This window comes from Rhagoletis pomonella, unplaced genomic scaffold (genome assembly GCF_013731165.1).
Source record: "Rhagoletis pomonella isolate Grant_MI unplaced genomic scaffold, Rhpom_1.0 Rhpom_scaffold_00010, whole genome shotgun sequence".
NCBI lineage: Eukaryota > Metazoa > Arthropoda > Insecta > Diptera > Tephritidae > Rhagoletis > Rhagoletis pomonella.
The window spans coordinates 16,908,914-16,926,443 of NW_023458564.1; the positions used below are offsets into that span (position 1 = coordinate 16,908,914).

Sequence of the window (17,530 nt, forward strand, 5' to 3'; positions counted from 1 at the left end):
GCATTCTTGTGGAAATATGCGAGGAACTTAAAAATCGCGTACCTTACCCAAGTCATAACTTTTAAAAATGTATAATAATTAGAGTAGTTTGCAAATGGTATGACGTCAATATCCATTTGAACTGTAAATAGCTGTTTTGGTCGCTTTTCTTCTTCGCCTACAACTTCCGAATCGGGATTTGGTAGGACGGGCCAGTGATCCTCAGATAGATTAAGATATGAAGGGCCACTAATCCACCTAGAGTTCGATGAAACTCTAACTTTTTGTGGTCTTGTTGCGTCATCTGCAGGGTTTAACGAGCCTGGCACCCATCTCCACTGTGAGACCTCAGACGATTGGAGGATTTCAGATATTCTATTACAAACAAATTGCTTGTAACGTCGCGCTTCGGACCTAATCCATTGAATAACGGTCTTCGAATCTGACCAGAACACAATTTTATCTGGTTGTACAGTGTGGCTGCCTAAAATCACACTCTTAATTTTTGTTCCTAGAACCGCGGACTGAAGCTCCAGACGTGGAATAGATAGTGGCTTCAATGGACTGCAGCGGGACTTTCCAACAATGAAAACTATTTCTACCTCGTTTGCATGACATATACGCCAGTAGGCCACGGCTGCGTAAGCAAGTTCGCTTGCATCGACGAATATGTGAAGCTGAATCTGCGTTGAAGGGTCTGTGAAATTCAAATGATAGCATCTCGGTACGCTAAATTCAGACAGCGATTCTAGCGACTTGTACCACTGGAACCATACTTCGTGAATCTCCCGTGGAATTGCTTCATGCCAGTCAACGCTTAACTGCCATAATTTCTGCAGAAGTATTTTCGGAGCCAAAGTTATGTTGGATAGAAACCCGAAGGGATCGAAAATGGACATGATAATCCCTAACAACTCCGCTTTAGTTGGACGTCTACTGCCATCCAAAACTTGATTTGGAATTCTCGAAAACATTAACTTAAAAGAAAAAGCATCACGATTCGGATCCCAGTGCATGCCCAGAACTTTCTCGCAGTCTGATTCACCACTACACATATTTTTTGTAGGACTCTCAACTGGCATTGACGTGTCGTAAATGGCTTGCAATAGAGCATTTGAATTCGAAATAAATCCTCGAAGTTCAAAACCTGCTTCTTGATGGATCGCGATTACCTTCTTCGTTACGCTTATAGCCTCATGTACGCTAGAGAAACTGTCAACGTAGTCATCTACGTAGTGGCGATCGATAATAGCTTCTACTGCTCGCGGATACTCGTGCAAAAACTTACTCGCGTTAAAATTTTTTACATATTGTGCCGAACATGGCGAACAAATAGAGCCGAAAATCATTGCAGTCATAACATAAACATCGGGTAACTTCGTCGGGTCTCCTTCTCGCCAAAGGAACCGCTGAGAATTTTGATCGGCTTTACGTATGTTAACGCGATGGAACATTTCGCGGATGTCCCCACAGATAGCAACTTTCCCTTCTCGAAATTTAAATAGAATTGACTGCAATGATTTGGGATGATATGAGTCCGGCCCCTTCATCAGTGCAGAATTTAACGAGATCCCATTAATTTTGGCGGCAGCATCAAAAACTAGTCTAGGTTTGTTACCTTTATTTATATTGTACACAGCGAAGTGGGGCAAGTACCATGTTCGCTTATCTACCCATTCGGCTTCATCTGCAGTTAATTTCCGAGCATAGCCCTTACTTACATATTCATTTAACTTTTTCCTGTACCAATCTGCGTAATTTTCGTCTTTCAACATTTTCCTTTCCACAATTTGAAGACGCTTTAATGCCATGCTGTAACTCTCAGGCAGAATCGCATCGTCATCCTTCCATAAAAGTCCCGTCTCATATCTACCTTCAATAAATTTTGTTGTTTCTGTCAGTATTCGTTCAGCCCTTATACCACATGCAGACTTTACGGGAGGCAGCGTACTTCTTTCAAAGTTTTCTACCTCAAAAAAATCAGATACTGTCTTTTGCAGTTGACTTAGTGCGCTGTCGTCAATATGTACATGACAAATAGTTGTGTTGTGTGTTCGGTTTTCATTAGAGCCGAATATCGTCCACCCCAGTTTCGTTTCATGTGCCGTAAACCCTTCCTCAAAGTTAACAACACGCAATGGCCTAGCTAAATTTGTGTGAGACACCCCTATCAAGACATGTGGCATAGCGTTCGTATAGCTTACAATTGGAATATGGCTTAATTCGTCGTATTTTTGTTTAAAGTTTTCAGCGCACAAAGTTTGTGGGGGCAAAAACAGCTTTTTAATCGTGCGAACGTCTTTCATATGAAATCGCACTGAATCGTAAACACTCGATACTTCAACATCCACCCGTTTTGAAACTTCAGTAGTTGTCTGATCGTCAAACCACTTCAAGCGCAAGAAGTCAGCGATTCCTTTCAAACCAATTTCATCAGCTATACGCTCCTCCAAAAGAGTGACTTTGGCTCCATCGTCAATAAATGCCATTACACGTACGCTACCCTTGGGTCCATACAGTTTTACAGGCAAAAATTTAAGTAAAGTTTTATCAACAATGCTTTTGCATACATCTGCGTTTCTTTTGTTTATTTTGCTCTTCTGTTTCTCATAATCATTTCTTTCACATACATTTACAGTCGCAACAGCTGATTCTGTTGGAGGTGAGATGCCAGCTTGAACTGTTTCTGAATTAATTTTATGAAGCAATTTATTATGATACTTGCGGCAAGATGCCACACCACATTCACGACGATGAGGGCAATTGTACATGCTGTGATTTGCGGAAAGGCAACAAAAACACAAGCGATTGTTTTTGACGACCTCCCAGCGCTCATCATATCCTGCCTCTTTAAAATTAGAACATTGGTACAATTTGTGATCGGATTTACAAAGCTGGCATTCATACTTTTCTTTACCTATGGTTAACACTTGTTTCGCAAATCTATTACTTTTTTGCACCAGCTGATCTGTGTTTACATTTGATTTTGACGTATTAATTTCAGTAGCCATGGCGATGTACACAGACGTTTGTTGCAACCAGATACTAAATTCCTGGATAGTTGGATACATTTTATTAATTGAAAATATATGGCGAGCCCAATCTTCGCGTTTGTTAAGTGGTAATTTACCTACAAGCTCCTCTAATAGCGTTGGATTTGAGAGGTGAGGCAAAGCACCGGCGTTTTCCAGAAAAGCAACAAGGTTGGATACCATTGTGGCGAGATTCACGATATCGCTGTAATTTTTGCCAGTGATAGAAGGAAAGGCTCGTGCCTTAGCAAGCTGACTCCGGACTAATATCTCAGGGCGACCGAAGTGAAATTGAAGCGTGGAAATAATTGCATTTACACTTGAAGGGTGAATTAATAAAGACTCAACCGTATTACGTGCGTTTCCTTTTAAACACTTTTGCAGACGTTGCAGGTTCTCGAAATTGGTGTAATTATACATCGTGGTGGTTTCTCTAAACGCAACCGAGAACATTGGCCATTCTTCGGGTGCTCCAGAAAACTCTGGCAGATCTCGTAGCTTTCGCAAATGTTGTTGAATATGCGACGGTGGGCAAATCGTTTGATTATTCGTAGGCAAGGGGTACGAACCGTATAAAGGGGCATTTCTTTCGAAGGCTAATTCGGCAGAGTCGGTATTAGGGAAGTAAAGTGATGAAAAATTACCTGTTGTGCGGCAAGTATCGGTAAGTGTGTCCGGAGGACGATGAGCGGCGGATGATGAATCGTTGGCATGAGTTGAAACCTGGCTAGTGGCGGTTGCAATACGGTCCATTGTAGAGGCGTGGGTCTTGTTTTCGGCGACTGTGATGTTGTTGGCATAATTCATGTAAGTGCTGGTGGGACGTGTTTTATCTAAGTTGGCAAAAGTGACTGCGGCAGAATGCAATGTACGGGGGGGCAATTCGTCGGCAAGTTTGACGTAGGCGTTGATCGGATAAGCGCTGGCGTGTGCTGTACGTTCGTCGGCAAGGTTGACGGAAGCGTGATTTTCATAAGCAAGATAACCTATGGGCGGATTGTAGGTGTAATTTCGCGACACGAAGGGTTCGGTGGCGTGAAAATGGCCCGTGTCGGCAAGAGTGACGATGGCCTTTGTTGATGCTAGGGTTTGTTTCAAAGTTAACCTCTCATTTTCTGAAGCGGCAAGAGAACGTTGCAAAGTTTTTATTTGTTCCTGTAACTTTGCAATAGCATCTTCCTGCTCAACTACAGTGCAATCTAATTCGTTTTCTGAATCGTGTTCCGCACCTGAATTCGGCATTACTTTGCGATTAGTTTCAGTGTTCGTTGAGTAAACTTTTCTATTTCGCAAATTATAGCGTCGCATTCGAAGAACCAAGTTAATGATTCTCACGTTGCTTTGAGAATAAATATTAAAATAATGTAACTGCGGCAGCGAATAGCACAAATATATTAAGAACAACCGAGTATTTTTTATTTTGTAAGGTTTAGCGTTTTAATATCTAAAAAATTGTTTTGGATTAGTACAATAAAAATTAGAGAATTATATCCCTTACTTATTCGTGCTTCTCCTCAGTCTTTTGGTTAGCGAAAAAGGCCGGAAGAAGCCATTTTCGTTCGAGTTCAAACATTCTCGGTAGAGTATAAAACAATGTTAAGTTACAATAGACAAAAGAAGGTTGCCAAATATTCATATTCAAATTCAAGTCTTAAACTAGTATAAATTATAGCGTGGTTCCCTCCACAACAATAAGATATACATATATAAGATTATATTTAAGATATAAGATATATTATGCGAATATTATACAAATATCCCTTTTTTACTTTTACTTTTACCTGATTACATTCGCCCGGCGTACCCAGAGATAAACAATAGTTTTACTCAATCGTTCTGAAATTAAAAACGAGCGAAACAGTTAAACATGCACTGTGCTATGTAGGTACTAGGGATGTTAGTTTTTCGGCTTTCTTATGATCCCGCGATTTTCGGCATGTCGTTATCACAATCCCGGGATTTAGATATTCATTACTTTTCAACAACTTAAATCTAAAAAAATGTGTCTAATTTGTTTGAGAAGCTCTTTTACTTTGTTTTTGTAATTTATGGCCTATTTGTTGACCTCAAAGCCGCTTTTGACAGCACTAAAGGGAGTTGCCTGTACGACGCTATGTCTGCATTTGGCATCCCCTCAAAACTCTTACGACTGTGTAAAATGACGTTGAGCAATACAACCAGCTCCGAGCCGTTCGCCACCAAACGGGGTTTCAGACAGGGCGACTCCCTTTCATGTGACTTCTTTAATCTGATGTTGGAGAAGATAATAAGAGCTGCAGAACTGAACCGCTCAGGAATAATTTACTACGAGAGCGTGCAATTGCTGGCTTATGCCGATGACATCGACATCATCTGTAGAAAGTAGAGAATTTCGTTTACTTGGGAACCAGCATTAGCACCGATAATAATGTCAGCGCAGAATCACTCTTGCCAACAAGTGCTACTTTGGACTGAATAGGAAATTCAGGAGTAAAGTCTATAAGTCACTCATCATGTCCGTGCTGGTATATGGCGCAGAAACATGGACAATGACAACATCCAATGAGGCGGCTCGTGGAGTGTTCGACAGAAAGATTTTGGTTACAGCGCCAAAAAAAGAAGAAGAAGAAATAAAATGATCGATTGATAAGACATGGCGAAAATATGTTTTTTTTTTGTTTTTTTGTTTTGCACGGTGCACTTTTGGATAAGTGGTAAGAGGTCCACCAGCCACCGTGGAGCGGCCTTCCGTGCCTGCCGTCCGTATCAACGTATCAAAATGCTGTTAACAGCAAGAGAAATTTTCATAGGATAGGTCGTGTCAGCTGACACGGTCTACGATTTTACGTCAGTGGCTGGTTGAGCTCTTAATCGAATCTATTAGAAAATCAAATTTTCCTTATTTTTTTAAATATCAAAATAAGCCGATTAGTAGTAGGATTCCACTTTAAATTTCTGTCGCTAAAAGTTTCGAAATGAATAAGGATTGTTCCTAAAACATACAACGCGTCCATCGAAACATAACATATCCATAATGCTAACGATTATATATTGGACCCCCTCGGCTTTCTCGTTGCATATTTTAAAGCTCATATGTTCGAATGCGAAAAATAGTCTAACAAAATAGCAAAAAATGCAAAAGCATAGTACAAAATATTCTTATATCATATTTCATTTCACATTTATTTGAGAAATCTGATTTGCCCCTCTTACTTCTTGAGATAAAGCTCTAAATAGCATCGGTTTTAAGCAATATTGCTTTTAATAAAATACAAAAATATCGTTTTAAAAAATCAATTTTTCAACGGAAAAGAGAGTAAAAGCCCAGTTAGTCTAGACTTAATTTCCGTAACTTAACTTAACTTAATATTTTGACCAACCTGAGTTGGCGGTTAGTTAAAACTTAACTTACCGCAAGAAACTTTAGAACCTATGGAATTTAGGTTCTTAAGTTACGGCCTTACGGAAATTGAGGGCGGTGAGAGTATCAGGCTTGCGAGACTATCGGTTTTATACTTCCTGAAAATAAATAGAGGCAAACATTTTTGTTTGTATGAATTTTTTCGATGTGGCATTTTAATGGGGCTGAAAAAGAAAATACAAAAACAAAATGTTTTCGATTCTGGCATAAGTTGACGTAATGAGTAAGCATTGGCAATTTCTTGCGGTAAGTTCAGTTAAATTAAGTCTAGACTAACTGAGCTTTAACGTCTGAAACGTAACGTCCCGAACGTACATATACAATTGTTTCAAAGTTAGTCTAACCTTTAGTTTGCTTTTATAGCACATTTTGTAAACTTCATTATTTTCTATTCAAAGTAATTTTGTAAATTGTGCTCTCCATGCATGACAATTTGCGCAAATCGGTTGATTTTGATGGTCATATCAAAATCGCTTCCTTTTTCAGTAACGTCCGAACATAATGTTCGAAGGCAAATATACCGACATTAACGCAAATTCAGATCTTCATTATTTTGTACTCATAAGTAATGCAAAGAAATTGAACAAGCGAACACGCTAATGCAAATTTTATGTGTGTTCGCCAAACCATTCGCTTCGTTAAATGTATTCGCTTCACCAGTCTCAATACCAGCCAAAATATTAACTATTTAAAATTTTGTATTTAATAATCGCCAAGGTGCCGTAAGTTTTGATGGTGTCTTCATAGTATTATCCCAGCATGCTGTCGGATTGATAAAGGTTCTCAACTTGCTAGTGTTACGATCCACTTCACCGCTGATACCTCCCGGAAGGCGTATTGAATATCTACGATATACCATTATCACGTACCAGCGAATAGCAATGTAATAAAATATACGAGTACCACATATGTTTGTATAAATAATAACATAATTTATTAACACAGCTACGTGCAGCAAATTCAAACAATTTTTAAGCAAATTAGTCTATCCCAATTCGTATTTAGCTTGATCATATATGGCTTCGTTCTATTCGAATTGAGTTTTGGTTTAGTGAGTAAAAATATATAGAATCTTGAAAACATATTAAACATAAACAACTGGACATTTTTTTTTTCTTTCATAAAATCATCCAGGAATCAAGCATAACAATCTTCATCCGAATGATAATGTACATTGCGGCCGGTGGAACCCAAATTGTTATATATTGTTACAATGGCCAGCAGCTAACTACAGTGGTGAGAAAATAATGAATTATTTAATTTATGAAAACGAATGAATAAAATTACGAATATGGTTTACTCGATTAAACAGAGCGAGCAAATTCCGTTTTCATTTTACACGTCTAAATGGTACGAAGAATCGGAAAAGTTTAAACAACTTATTCGTATGATGATTTTGCGAACTCATCGTAACTTCCACTTGGAGGTTTCATGGTTTACTTTGATGAATTTGGCCACTTTAATTGCTGTAAGTTGAATATTTTTACTTTTAACGCACATGCATACACATATAAATAAGAGCTAATTTGATAAACACAATAATTTATTTATTGCAGCTATTCAGGATGAGCGGTTCGTACTTTTTGTTATTGCGCAACCTTCAAGAAAACTAAACGCGGCTGTTAAATCTTAATTTAAAATCAAAATGCAAGTTTTTAAGAATACATAAATAAAAAAACTTGCGTAATGAAATGGTATTTTTCGACAGCATAGTAAAATGTTTGTTGTTGTTGAGTTCACAACTCTCGCAGAGAGAAAAACACAACAACAACCACATGTAAGAAAAGTTCTGAACTATAACGATGAAACTACCTTAAATACATAGAGTTGTGAATACTTAATAATTTAATGCCGGTTAATAAATGCCGGCTTATTGCATGGTAATCACTTAATCACGAATATTGTGAGGTTAGGTTAGGTAAGCTGGCTAGCCACTATGTGGCTTCGCAGAGAAAAGTAAGGCCCATAGCGTTACCAGATAAGCGACGACCCTATTGTACAGTTAATCGCCGAACGCCAGGAGCAATATTGAATATGTCCTCTTGGCGAATTGGAAAACCTTATTTTACCTGCTCCCAGAGGACTGAACCGCAGGAGGGCAGGACATTTGCCAGGGGTTGCCAAAATTTTCTAAGAAATGTATAGTACTTTTTCAAAAAAAAAAACTTTAAAAATATAGTACACTTCAAATAATATATAGCATTTTATTTAAAGCAAGAGAGAAAGTATACATCTTTTTTCTTTTTTATGTATTGTTTCTATAAAAAATATATTCCTTTGAAAGTATCGTAATCAATATTTAAATTAAAATAAATCAAAGCTCCTTTTGTAGCATTGAGGTATGTAGTCGCTTTGTTTCTCTCATCTCGCCATTTCACATTCGTAATGGAAAAAAACTGTTTCTCTGAATTCCGAAATTGAAGGAATAGAGAGCAGAAATGAAATAATTTTAGGCAAATTTGTTAATTCATTCTAAGTATTTTTAAAAATGTTGCCATTTTTATCTGTGATTCTATTAAAAAACTCACTATGACCTTTTATTTAAATAATATTTCTTTAATATTGCTATTTCAGTATAAAGCTCATCCATTTCAATACACATTTATACATAGTATATGCCCCACCTTCTCCTCTTTCGTTCTGCTTCTCCTGCAGATTTTATCATTAGTCAGAGCCTGTTTAAAGACGTGGGATGCCAACAGGCAATGTCCCGCTAGGACACCCATCAGTAGCCTAGCATCCTCCCTCTTGAGGGATAAGAGAAACTTTGTGGGCTTTATGTCACACGCTCCGCACATAATCCTAAACACCTTGAAGGCTTACGTTTTGGTCGACGCCTTCTGCTCCTTTCGGATCATCCAGCTTCTCTTCAATCGCTTGGAGGACAATAGGCACCTCCTCTAACAGCATAGTTTCCGACCGGGTGTCTTCTTTGGCAAGCCTGTCGGCCTCCTCGTTGCCCGGAACGTCAGTGTGCCCGAAACCCAGTACGTAAGCAGCGTCCGAACTTTGCTCCGATCGGAGTAGATTTACTCCGATTTCTTTCCTACTCTGCTGGACCTAAAAAGTGCTCAGATTTTTTTACTTTTCCCATTCACATTAAGAATATATTACAAAACAATTTGGTCACTTCTTAAATTTTTTTCTTAATAACTTCTGTGGCAACCTGTCTATGTCGTTGTAAAGCTCATCATTTCCTTGTCTGAATTACTCGTCGTCGCCAACGCGTAAAGGCCCGTCAATTCGTTATTGTCCATACTTCTGCGCCATATACCAACACGGATATGATGCGTGACGTATAGAGTGTGATTTTCGTACGCCGAGAGAGGACTTTCCTCCTTAATTTCATACTCAGTCCAAAGTAGCACTTTTGACAAGAGTGATTCTGCGTTCAATCTCGATGCCGATATTATTATCGGTGTTATGGCTGGTTCCCAAGTAAACGAAATTCGACACTTTTTCGAAATTATAACTATCAACAGTGACGTGGTTGACAAGGCGCGAATGCGCCGACTATTTGCTTGATGGCAGGAGATACTTCGTCTTGTCCTCGTTTATCACCATACCCAGTCGTTTCTTGCTTATCTAACCGATGATGCCTATGTAATCGGTGACCCCAGCAATTGCACGCGTTTGTAAAAAATTGTTCCTGAGAGGTTCAGTTCTGCAGCTCTTATTACCTTCTGCATCGTCAGATTAAATAAATCACATGAAAAGGAATTCGACCTGTATAAAACCCCGTTTGGTAGAAAACGGCTGTTTCCAATTCTGACGGAGCTGGGGGTATTGCTCAACATCATTTTACACCGCCGAGTCAGTTTCAAGGGGATGCCAAATTAAGACAACGCGTCGTATAGGCAACTCCTTTTAGTGCTATCGAAAGCGGATTTGAAATCGACAAATGGGTGGTGAGTGTCAATCCGTTTCTCGCAGGTATTTGCCAAGTATTGCGAATACTTGGTTTATGGAGGATTTACGAGGTGTAACGCCTCATGGACAAGGCCCAATCAGCTTGTTGGCGCTTGCCTTCAGTCTTTTACACAATATGCTCCATAAGACCTTGTAACCTATGCTAAGAAGGCTGATCCCGCGATAGTTGGCGCGAATGGCGGGGTCGTCTTTCTACACAATAATAGATGCATGCAGGTTATCAGCTCCTCTCCGCCGCACTTGAAAAGCTCAGCTGGCAGGCTGTCAGTTCCGGGATATTCCTAACGTTCTTATACAATAGGAGAATGATGGATATCTACACATAGTATAAATAAATAAATTGCAAATACTCTACTTATGGCTAAAACTGGGAGCTTTTGGAAAAGGAGGCGTAGCACCTCTCATACAAACTGAACATTTCCTACGCTCATATCTGGAACCGCTTGTGCTAACGTCCTGATTGGGGGCGTGGCACCTCACATACAAACTTAACTTCTTATATCGCCTATCTCTGGAACCGCCTTATGCTAACGTCCTAAATATAGATAGGCAAGCATCATTCGACTTGGAACCGTTTTCTCCTAGATTTCTAAATCGCATCGAGCAATTGTTACTTTGCTTTTAATTTGTGGGAAAGGGTAAAATTTGTTTGTGAAAATTTTGAAAAATTTTTAAAATATGAAATTTTAATTTTTATAACTTTCGTTAAAGATTGTCCCATCTATATACATAAAATGAAAGCAGCCTTTGTTCTTCGGACTAAACTTAAAAAGCACTGAATAGGGTTCATCCAAATTGTCGGAGTTTATACCTTTCACATATGGTCCTATTACCTATAGACTAACCACTTGAAAACTCGCTTGGTGGCTCTGGAGTCGAGTCATTTATAAGTAGATTTATTTATTAACCGATTTCGTTCAAATTCGAGATGTTAGCCACCCGTATGATGAATTCGTTTGCTAAAAATGGACCCGCTGTTTGGTGGAGATATTTATAAAATGCTTATTTTTTAAACAACCTGGCTGAAATTCATAATGCTTCATAAACTTTCTTGATAAGCAATGGTTTTGCAGAAGGATGGCGCTGCAGCCGTATTATATAGAAACCCCATGTGTTTGGTCTGCTTTGGCTAATGTGACTAACCGTACTTCTTTCGGAAGTACAGTACTTCTTTTTTCGCTCTTGGAGTTCGTACTTCGAAGTACAGTCCAATGTACTTCTTTGTAATATTTTGTACATCAGGAGGGAGATTTTGTAAACAGTAAGCGACAATTTTCGGATCGCTATCGCACTTCTTGACGCATGATATAAATGTTTTTGTGTCAAAAAGTGCGATCGCGATTCGAAAATTGTCGCTAAATGGTTTCAGAATATCCCCCAGGTCCTGCGCTTCTCTGATCTTCTGGACGATCGTCACGTGGCTTGGGCGATAATGGTTCAAACCATTAAAGTCGCTGGGGACCGATGGCATCATACCCGCGCAGCTGCAAAGGCCTCTGAAGGTGTCGTGCAATTGGTTGGATCCTATTTATGCGAACTGTGTGAGCACCGGGTACATCCTCAGGTCTTGGAGGGTATTCAGTATTACGTCCATCCCGAAGGCCGGAAAAGGCGCACGTGTTTGCCCTAGGTATTTTAGGCCAATCAGTCTCTCTTCGGTTTTGCTAAAAACGGCGATCAACGGCGGCTGTCGTGGAAGCCTAACATTGAGGAAAGGGTATGAAAGGTTTCGGTTGCCTTGTACTGCTGTAGGGGACTATCGGCAAAAGGTGAAGTCTCTCGTCCAAATTAATTCATTAGGTCTAGGAAACCAGATTTAAGCCAATATTTTTTCATTGAGCCCTTATCTGGTGAACTCAATCGAGAAGGCTGCACTTGTAAAATAGAAATTAGTGGAGCATTAGGAACAATACTTACACTGGCGCTTAACATATATATTTTGAACACGCCGCCTGGGGATATTGCAGGCGGAATTTTCGCAGTACCAACTGCTATTGGGCTAAAGGAAACCGGGTCATTTTGTGACATAAAAAACAAAAAGAATACGTTTCTCTGCGGCAGCAAATATTTTTATAGGGCACTTTAAAACACATGATCTCTCAAGGGCTAGTGATGGGAGTTCTGACAGGCCATTGTGCGATTGGTATTCATGCGGTGAGAATATTAATTTCAACTGATCCTTTTTTATCAGCTGCCAAGAGGAAGATGAGGTGGAATCATCTCCATACTTACTAACAACATCTTGGAAATACAACCCCAAACTATTATTGACGGACCAATGTGATTCACAGTTTACCTTACATGATTCGCATGGGATTAATATGGGTCCTTGATCCAATACCATGCCAAGATATCTGACTGAAAGCGATTAATTTAGTCTTGTCAGGCAAACAACTTATAATTGAAACTTAAAAATGCGTTTATTGCATTCTGAAAGGCCCACCATATCCCAAGCGGCAACGGTCTGGTTTTCGTGCGATCCAATAAAATGCTACCCCACTCGCACTTGTATTTTGATCAAAATTGTTTTTTCTTCTTTTATGCTGCCTTTGCTCTCAATTTGGCTATTCTTCGCCTCGTTGTCTGCTGATTTGCATTAAACTTGAATACCTTCAGCGCTTCTGTTGCTAAGTTGACACGATTTCGGACCGTAATATTTTCTGACACACTTCCTTTGTCCTTAGTAACACTTTAGGCTATTTTGTTCTCAGTCTTAATATTTGCATGTGGCAAACTCCACAATTTTTTACCACTTTTCCTGCGTTCCCGCCTTTCTGCAGTAAATCTATTATTTACATTTATGTTTCCTTATTAACCATATTATTTACTGGTGATCGCTTCTTGAATAAATTACAATACAGAAAAAAGTCATCTGACTTCCAACTAAGTAAAATATAACTGTAAAATGCAAAACTGAGAGTGAGTGCAAAACTGTAATACTTTTGTCTGGAATTTTTTATTGTTGTTGGATTGACTTCAAATCGTTATGAAAGATGGAGTAGGGGTGTACCAATAAGAATATACAACAAAAGTATGAAAGTCATTAGAACTTGGAAAGATAGCGGTGCCTGAAATAAAAAGTGTTACACCATGTTACAGTTTTGCTCGTCACTGTATATATGAAAATTAAAGAAAGATACCAGTTTGTTTCTAGGATTCCTCTAGAACTAGTTGGTTTTTCTCTGGACGGTGATTTGACATGAATTCCTCATTTGAGACACGCCAGTTTGAGATAAAAATTCACTATACATATATTATTATTATTATTGGCATATATTTTAAAAACCTGTTTCCGAAAAAAAGTCGAATGTCAATGATAACGACGGTACATTTCTAACTTACAAGAAAACAATAGCTGGATTTCGATTCATGTTTTTGTTTTTTTTTATTTACATATTTCATTTATTTATTTTATTAATTCCGTTTTATTTTATCTTGCTATACTCCCTTAACTTTTTTCAATCAATATATATTTTCAATTTATTATAAACTTATTTAACATTTGCGTTTCTTACTTACTGCTATATTTTGCATCTGGCTTACAAGGACAATTATATACAAACATACAATAGAAAGTTTGATGCTCTTTACCAAGAATTTAATGCAATTACAGATGAACGATTTTTACTTTATCTATTCGGCTTGAATGAAACATAATAAGCGATAATTAACAATTTCCTAAAAATACTACATGTACAAATATCTTATTTGCTACATAGTATTCAATGTTTGTGCACCCTGTGCATTTATGTATGTGTGTGTGTTTTGCATGTAAAATGGTAAATTTCAGTGATTTGAACAAAGTCTTTTCCATTTACAGTTTGTGAATACATACATATGTACCTATATACATATATATGTATATCATAACAAAATATCGATACAGTGGCGGATACAGGGATATGCCCTCCGCTTTTTCAGATTGGCTCTCATTTACGAATAATTGCGAATTTTCAGTTTATAAAATTTTGATGCTTTCTCAATTTTAATTAAATATATAACTTAAAAAAAAGGATCAGCCCAGCGCCTTCGTCTTGACCTGCGAGCTGTGTAGAATATGTCATACGTCATCTCGTCATAAAGAAAAATATTTTAAAAATAGTTCTTAAAAAACTCCATAGCTAAGTTATCTTTAGGACAATTTTGACAATCTGATATATAGAAATATTAAGCCCGTTCTTTAGCTTTAAAACGACATTAAGAAGAAGTCTCTACGATTGGCATAACGTAGTAAAACGATTTGAAGGAGTACAGGATTAGTCAGAATCACGAAAAAATGCAAACTTTGACAGATCATATCTCCAAAGAAAAAAGCGTGTATTTCATGTATTGCACCCATACAAAAGATTTGAAGCCAATCCAAAGTGTGACATCAAATTTGGTGTCCGATATGAAAAAGAATGTCTCATATATGGGTACATAGGTACAAAATATGCTGCGATCAGCTTATACATATTTCCCCTCACCTGCACAATCTGGTTTTGGTCTCTTTTTGTCCCTGCCACCATTAGGGTTGCCAACATTTTCTAAGAAATGCATAGTACTTTTTCAAAAAAATCTGAAAAAATATAGTACACTTCAAATATATATATTATTTTTTTTTTTAAGATAAAGTAAAAATGATTTTTAAGTGTTCATCTTTTTTCTTTCTTATACATTTCCTCTATAAAAAATATATTTCTTTGAAAGTATCATATGCTTTATTGCAATCAATATTTAAATTGATATAAATGTTAATTTTTTCGCTTTATTTCTCTCTTCTCACCATCTCACAACAGTGATGTCAGATATTCGCTGTAAAAAATCCCACGAAAATCGGGAAAAAATCCCTCCATTACCCACATATTAAAAATTTATCCCACAAAATTCCCAAGGAATTCAAAACATATAAATATATCCGTAGTAAAGAAATAACGTTAAAAAAATACACACATGTTAGTATTTGGCTGAGCTTCTCCTCCGATTTGTGGTGCGAGCCTTGTCACACAAAGGGAAGGACCTACAGTTTTACGCCGCCTACGAACGGCGAGTGTGTTTTTAAAGGAAGCTGTTTTTCATGACAGATATACACTCTGAGATTTGTCATTGCCTGCCGAGGGGCGACCGCTGTTAAGACAAAAGCTTTTTCTACATTTGGTTGATTCTTGAATTTTGATCAATTATGCAGAGATTACTGTGTCAAACGAAAATCCCTTTTTTATTTGGAATGCCCGTTTTTCCCTTTTAATAATTTTTGTTGGATAATATCCCTCAAATAGGGAAATTACCCACAATCTAACATCACTGTTTCACAATCTTAATAGTAAAAACTCTTTCTGTGAATGCGGAAAAAATAAATACACTATTATATATTATAGTACGGTTGGCAACCCTAGCCACCACCCTAACTGTTTTTACACATGCACCTGTTTGCAAATTGATGACGAAGGGATTTTGTATGGAAAATCATTTATGCCCATATATTTGAATAAAACAAACATACTTAGAAGATATCAACCAATACTTCCCATATACCAAACGAAAGAAAAAAACTTGAATTTTTTACTAAAGGAAAAAAAACAAAATCATTAGAGCGGTTTTCGAGCATTTTGGTAATAAAGAAATTTGCTAATTTAAAATTTTTTTTTATTTATTCGCTAGAAACACAAAATAAAAAAACAGAACTTTTGCGACGATTCGTTTGAATAAAAAAGATTTTCCATTTCCAAGGCAGTTAAAAAATACGTATAGTTTTCATCACGAAATTGATATCATAAATTTTGTGTTTCTAGTTCAGCTTTCGTCACTCGAAAATTTCATCTCAAAGAGGTGTTTTATTTGATTCCAATTACAATATGAAATTCCTTGTAATGGAATAAAAAAAAAACAGTTCCATTTGAAATTACTTTAAGGAATTGAGAAAGTGATCGATTCCTTTGCTGTGAACTGAAGGAATTGATTCCCAATTACAATTACTGAGGAATGTAATTGTAATTGTAATGTAATTGCGTTTACCCAGCTCTGCATATAACGCACCAACAAAATTTACGTTTAGAAAAAAAAAAACAAATAAACAAATATAAATACATAAACGTAAGTTGGAAGCAACACCATTCTGGATTTTGGTGCTATTATTTTGACCGCAACTGTATATGGGCAAATCTTAGCGTTGCGGACGTTACGTTCGGACGTTTTTTTTAACTTTTTTGTTGACGAAAATATTATATGTTAAACATTTTTTGTGGTTTAAGGGAAGGTTTATAGCAGTAGTTATGAGAACAAAATAATGGAAATTTGAATTTGAATTAATGTCGGTGTATTTGCCTTCGAAATTTATGTTCGAACGTTACTGAAAAAGGAAGCGATTTTGATATGACCATCAAAGTCAACCGATTTACGCAAATTATCATGCATGGAGAGCACAATTTACAAAAATACTTTGAAGAGAAAATAATGAAGTTTGAAGAGATAATAATGAAGTTTTTCCATCACGTCAGGCTCGAGGTCATTTGAAGGCCTAGTAGAGGAAAGTTCATTGAATAAGCTTGCAAATTCATATATGTACATGCATGGAGTTTTCGACTCGCTAAACTCGAACCCGAGGTCCGTTAAACTCCATGATGTCAGGTTCGAGATCGTTTGAGGGTCAAATAGGAAAAAAAGTATTCAATAAAAATAAAAGTTAATATACGCATGTATGTATATATGTACATAGGTTTTTGTTGTCGTTGAATCCGAATATGGGGGTCCCTTGATTCTTCAAAGTTGTCTGGAGGTCATGGCAAGGCCATCTCAGGGTAAAATTTAGAAGAATTGTATTGATATTTCAGGTTTGTTCAATGAATTGTTCCCTACTTGACCTTTAAGTGACCTCGAACCTGACGTGATGGAGACTAACAGTTCTCGAATTCGTATGAAGGGCGTCGAATAACATAGGGATATGCAGAAACCTGTGCAATTTATGTATATGATCCGACCTCGGATGGGCACCTTTACTACATAAATAATATATATATGCATATAATTTTCGAATATTTTGGCAGGCAAAATAAAAAAAGTGACAATTGTAAGCTGATAAATAAGCGCATGTGAACGCACTCAGGTAACGTTGGGGTGCAATGCGATAATGATTTAGTACGATGATCATTGGTGAATCATTGGGTCAATTCGTACAGCAATATTTATCTGCGTTGTGTTTAAGCAAATGCAT

General features: G+C 37.4%; 2 protein-coding genes and 1 long non-coding RNA gene across 3 annotated transcripts in view; 2 read left to right on the forward strand and 1 right to left on the reverse strand.

The window, feature by feature from the left end:
• The window catches only part of LOC118746515 (odorant receptor 63a-like), a 30,486-nt gene extending 22,462 nt beyond the window's left edge, over positions 1 to 8,024 (forward strand). The window contains exons 5-9 of the mRNA XM_036480362.1: positions 7,129 to 7,294; positions 7,357 to 7,462; positions 7,546 to 7,647; positions 7,724 to 7,879; positions 7,968 to 8,024. Coding sequence (XP_036336255.1) covers positions 7,129 to 7,294; positions 7,357 to 7,462; positions 7,546 to 7,647; positions 7,724 to 7,879; positions 7,968 to 8,024 — 587 coding nt within the window. The remainder of the gene's footprint in view (positions 1 to 7,128; positions 7,295 to 7,356; positions 7,463 to 7,545; positions 7,648 to 7,723; positions 7,880 to 7,967) is intronic.
• LOC118746099 lies at positions 1,853 to 3,363 on the forward strand. The gene is made up of 2 exons (XR_004993779.1): positions 1,853 to 2,518; positions 2,618 to 3,363. It is a non-coding gene; the product is annotated as an uncharacterized LOC118746099 (long non-coding RNA).
• A 1,557-nt stretch (positions 8,025 to 9,581) lies between the features above and the next one.
• The window catches only part of LOC118746516, a 41,961-nt gene continuing 34,012 nt past the window's right edge, over positions 9,582 to 17,530 (reverse strand). The window contains exon 3 of the mRNA XM_036480363.1: positions 9,582 to 9,778. Coding sequence (XP_036336256.1) covers positions 9,582 to 9,778 — 197 coding nt within the window. The remainder of the gene's footprint in view (positions 9,779 to 17,530) is intronic.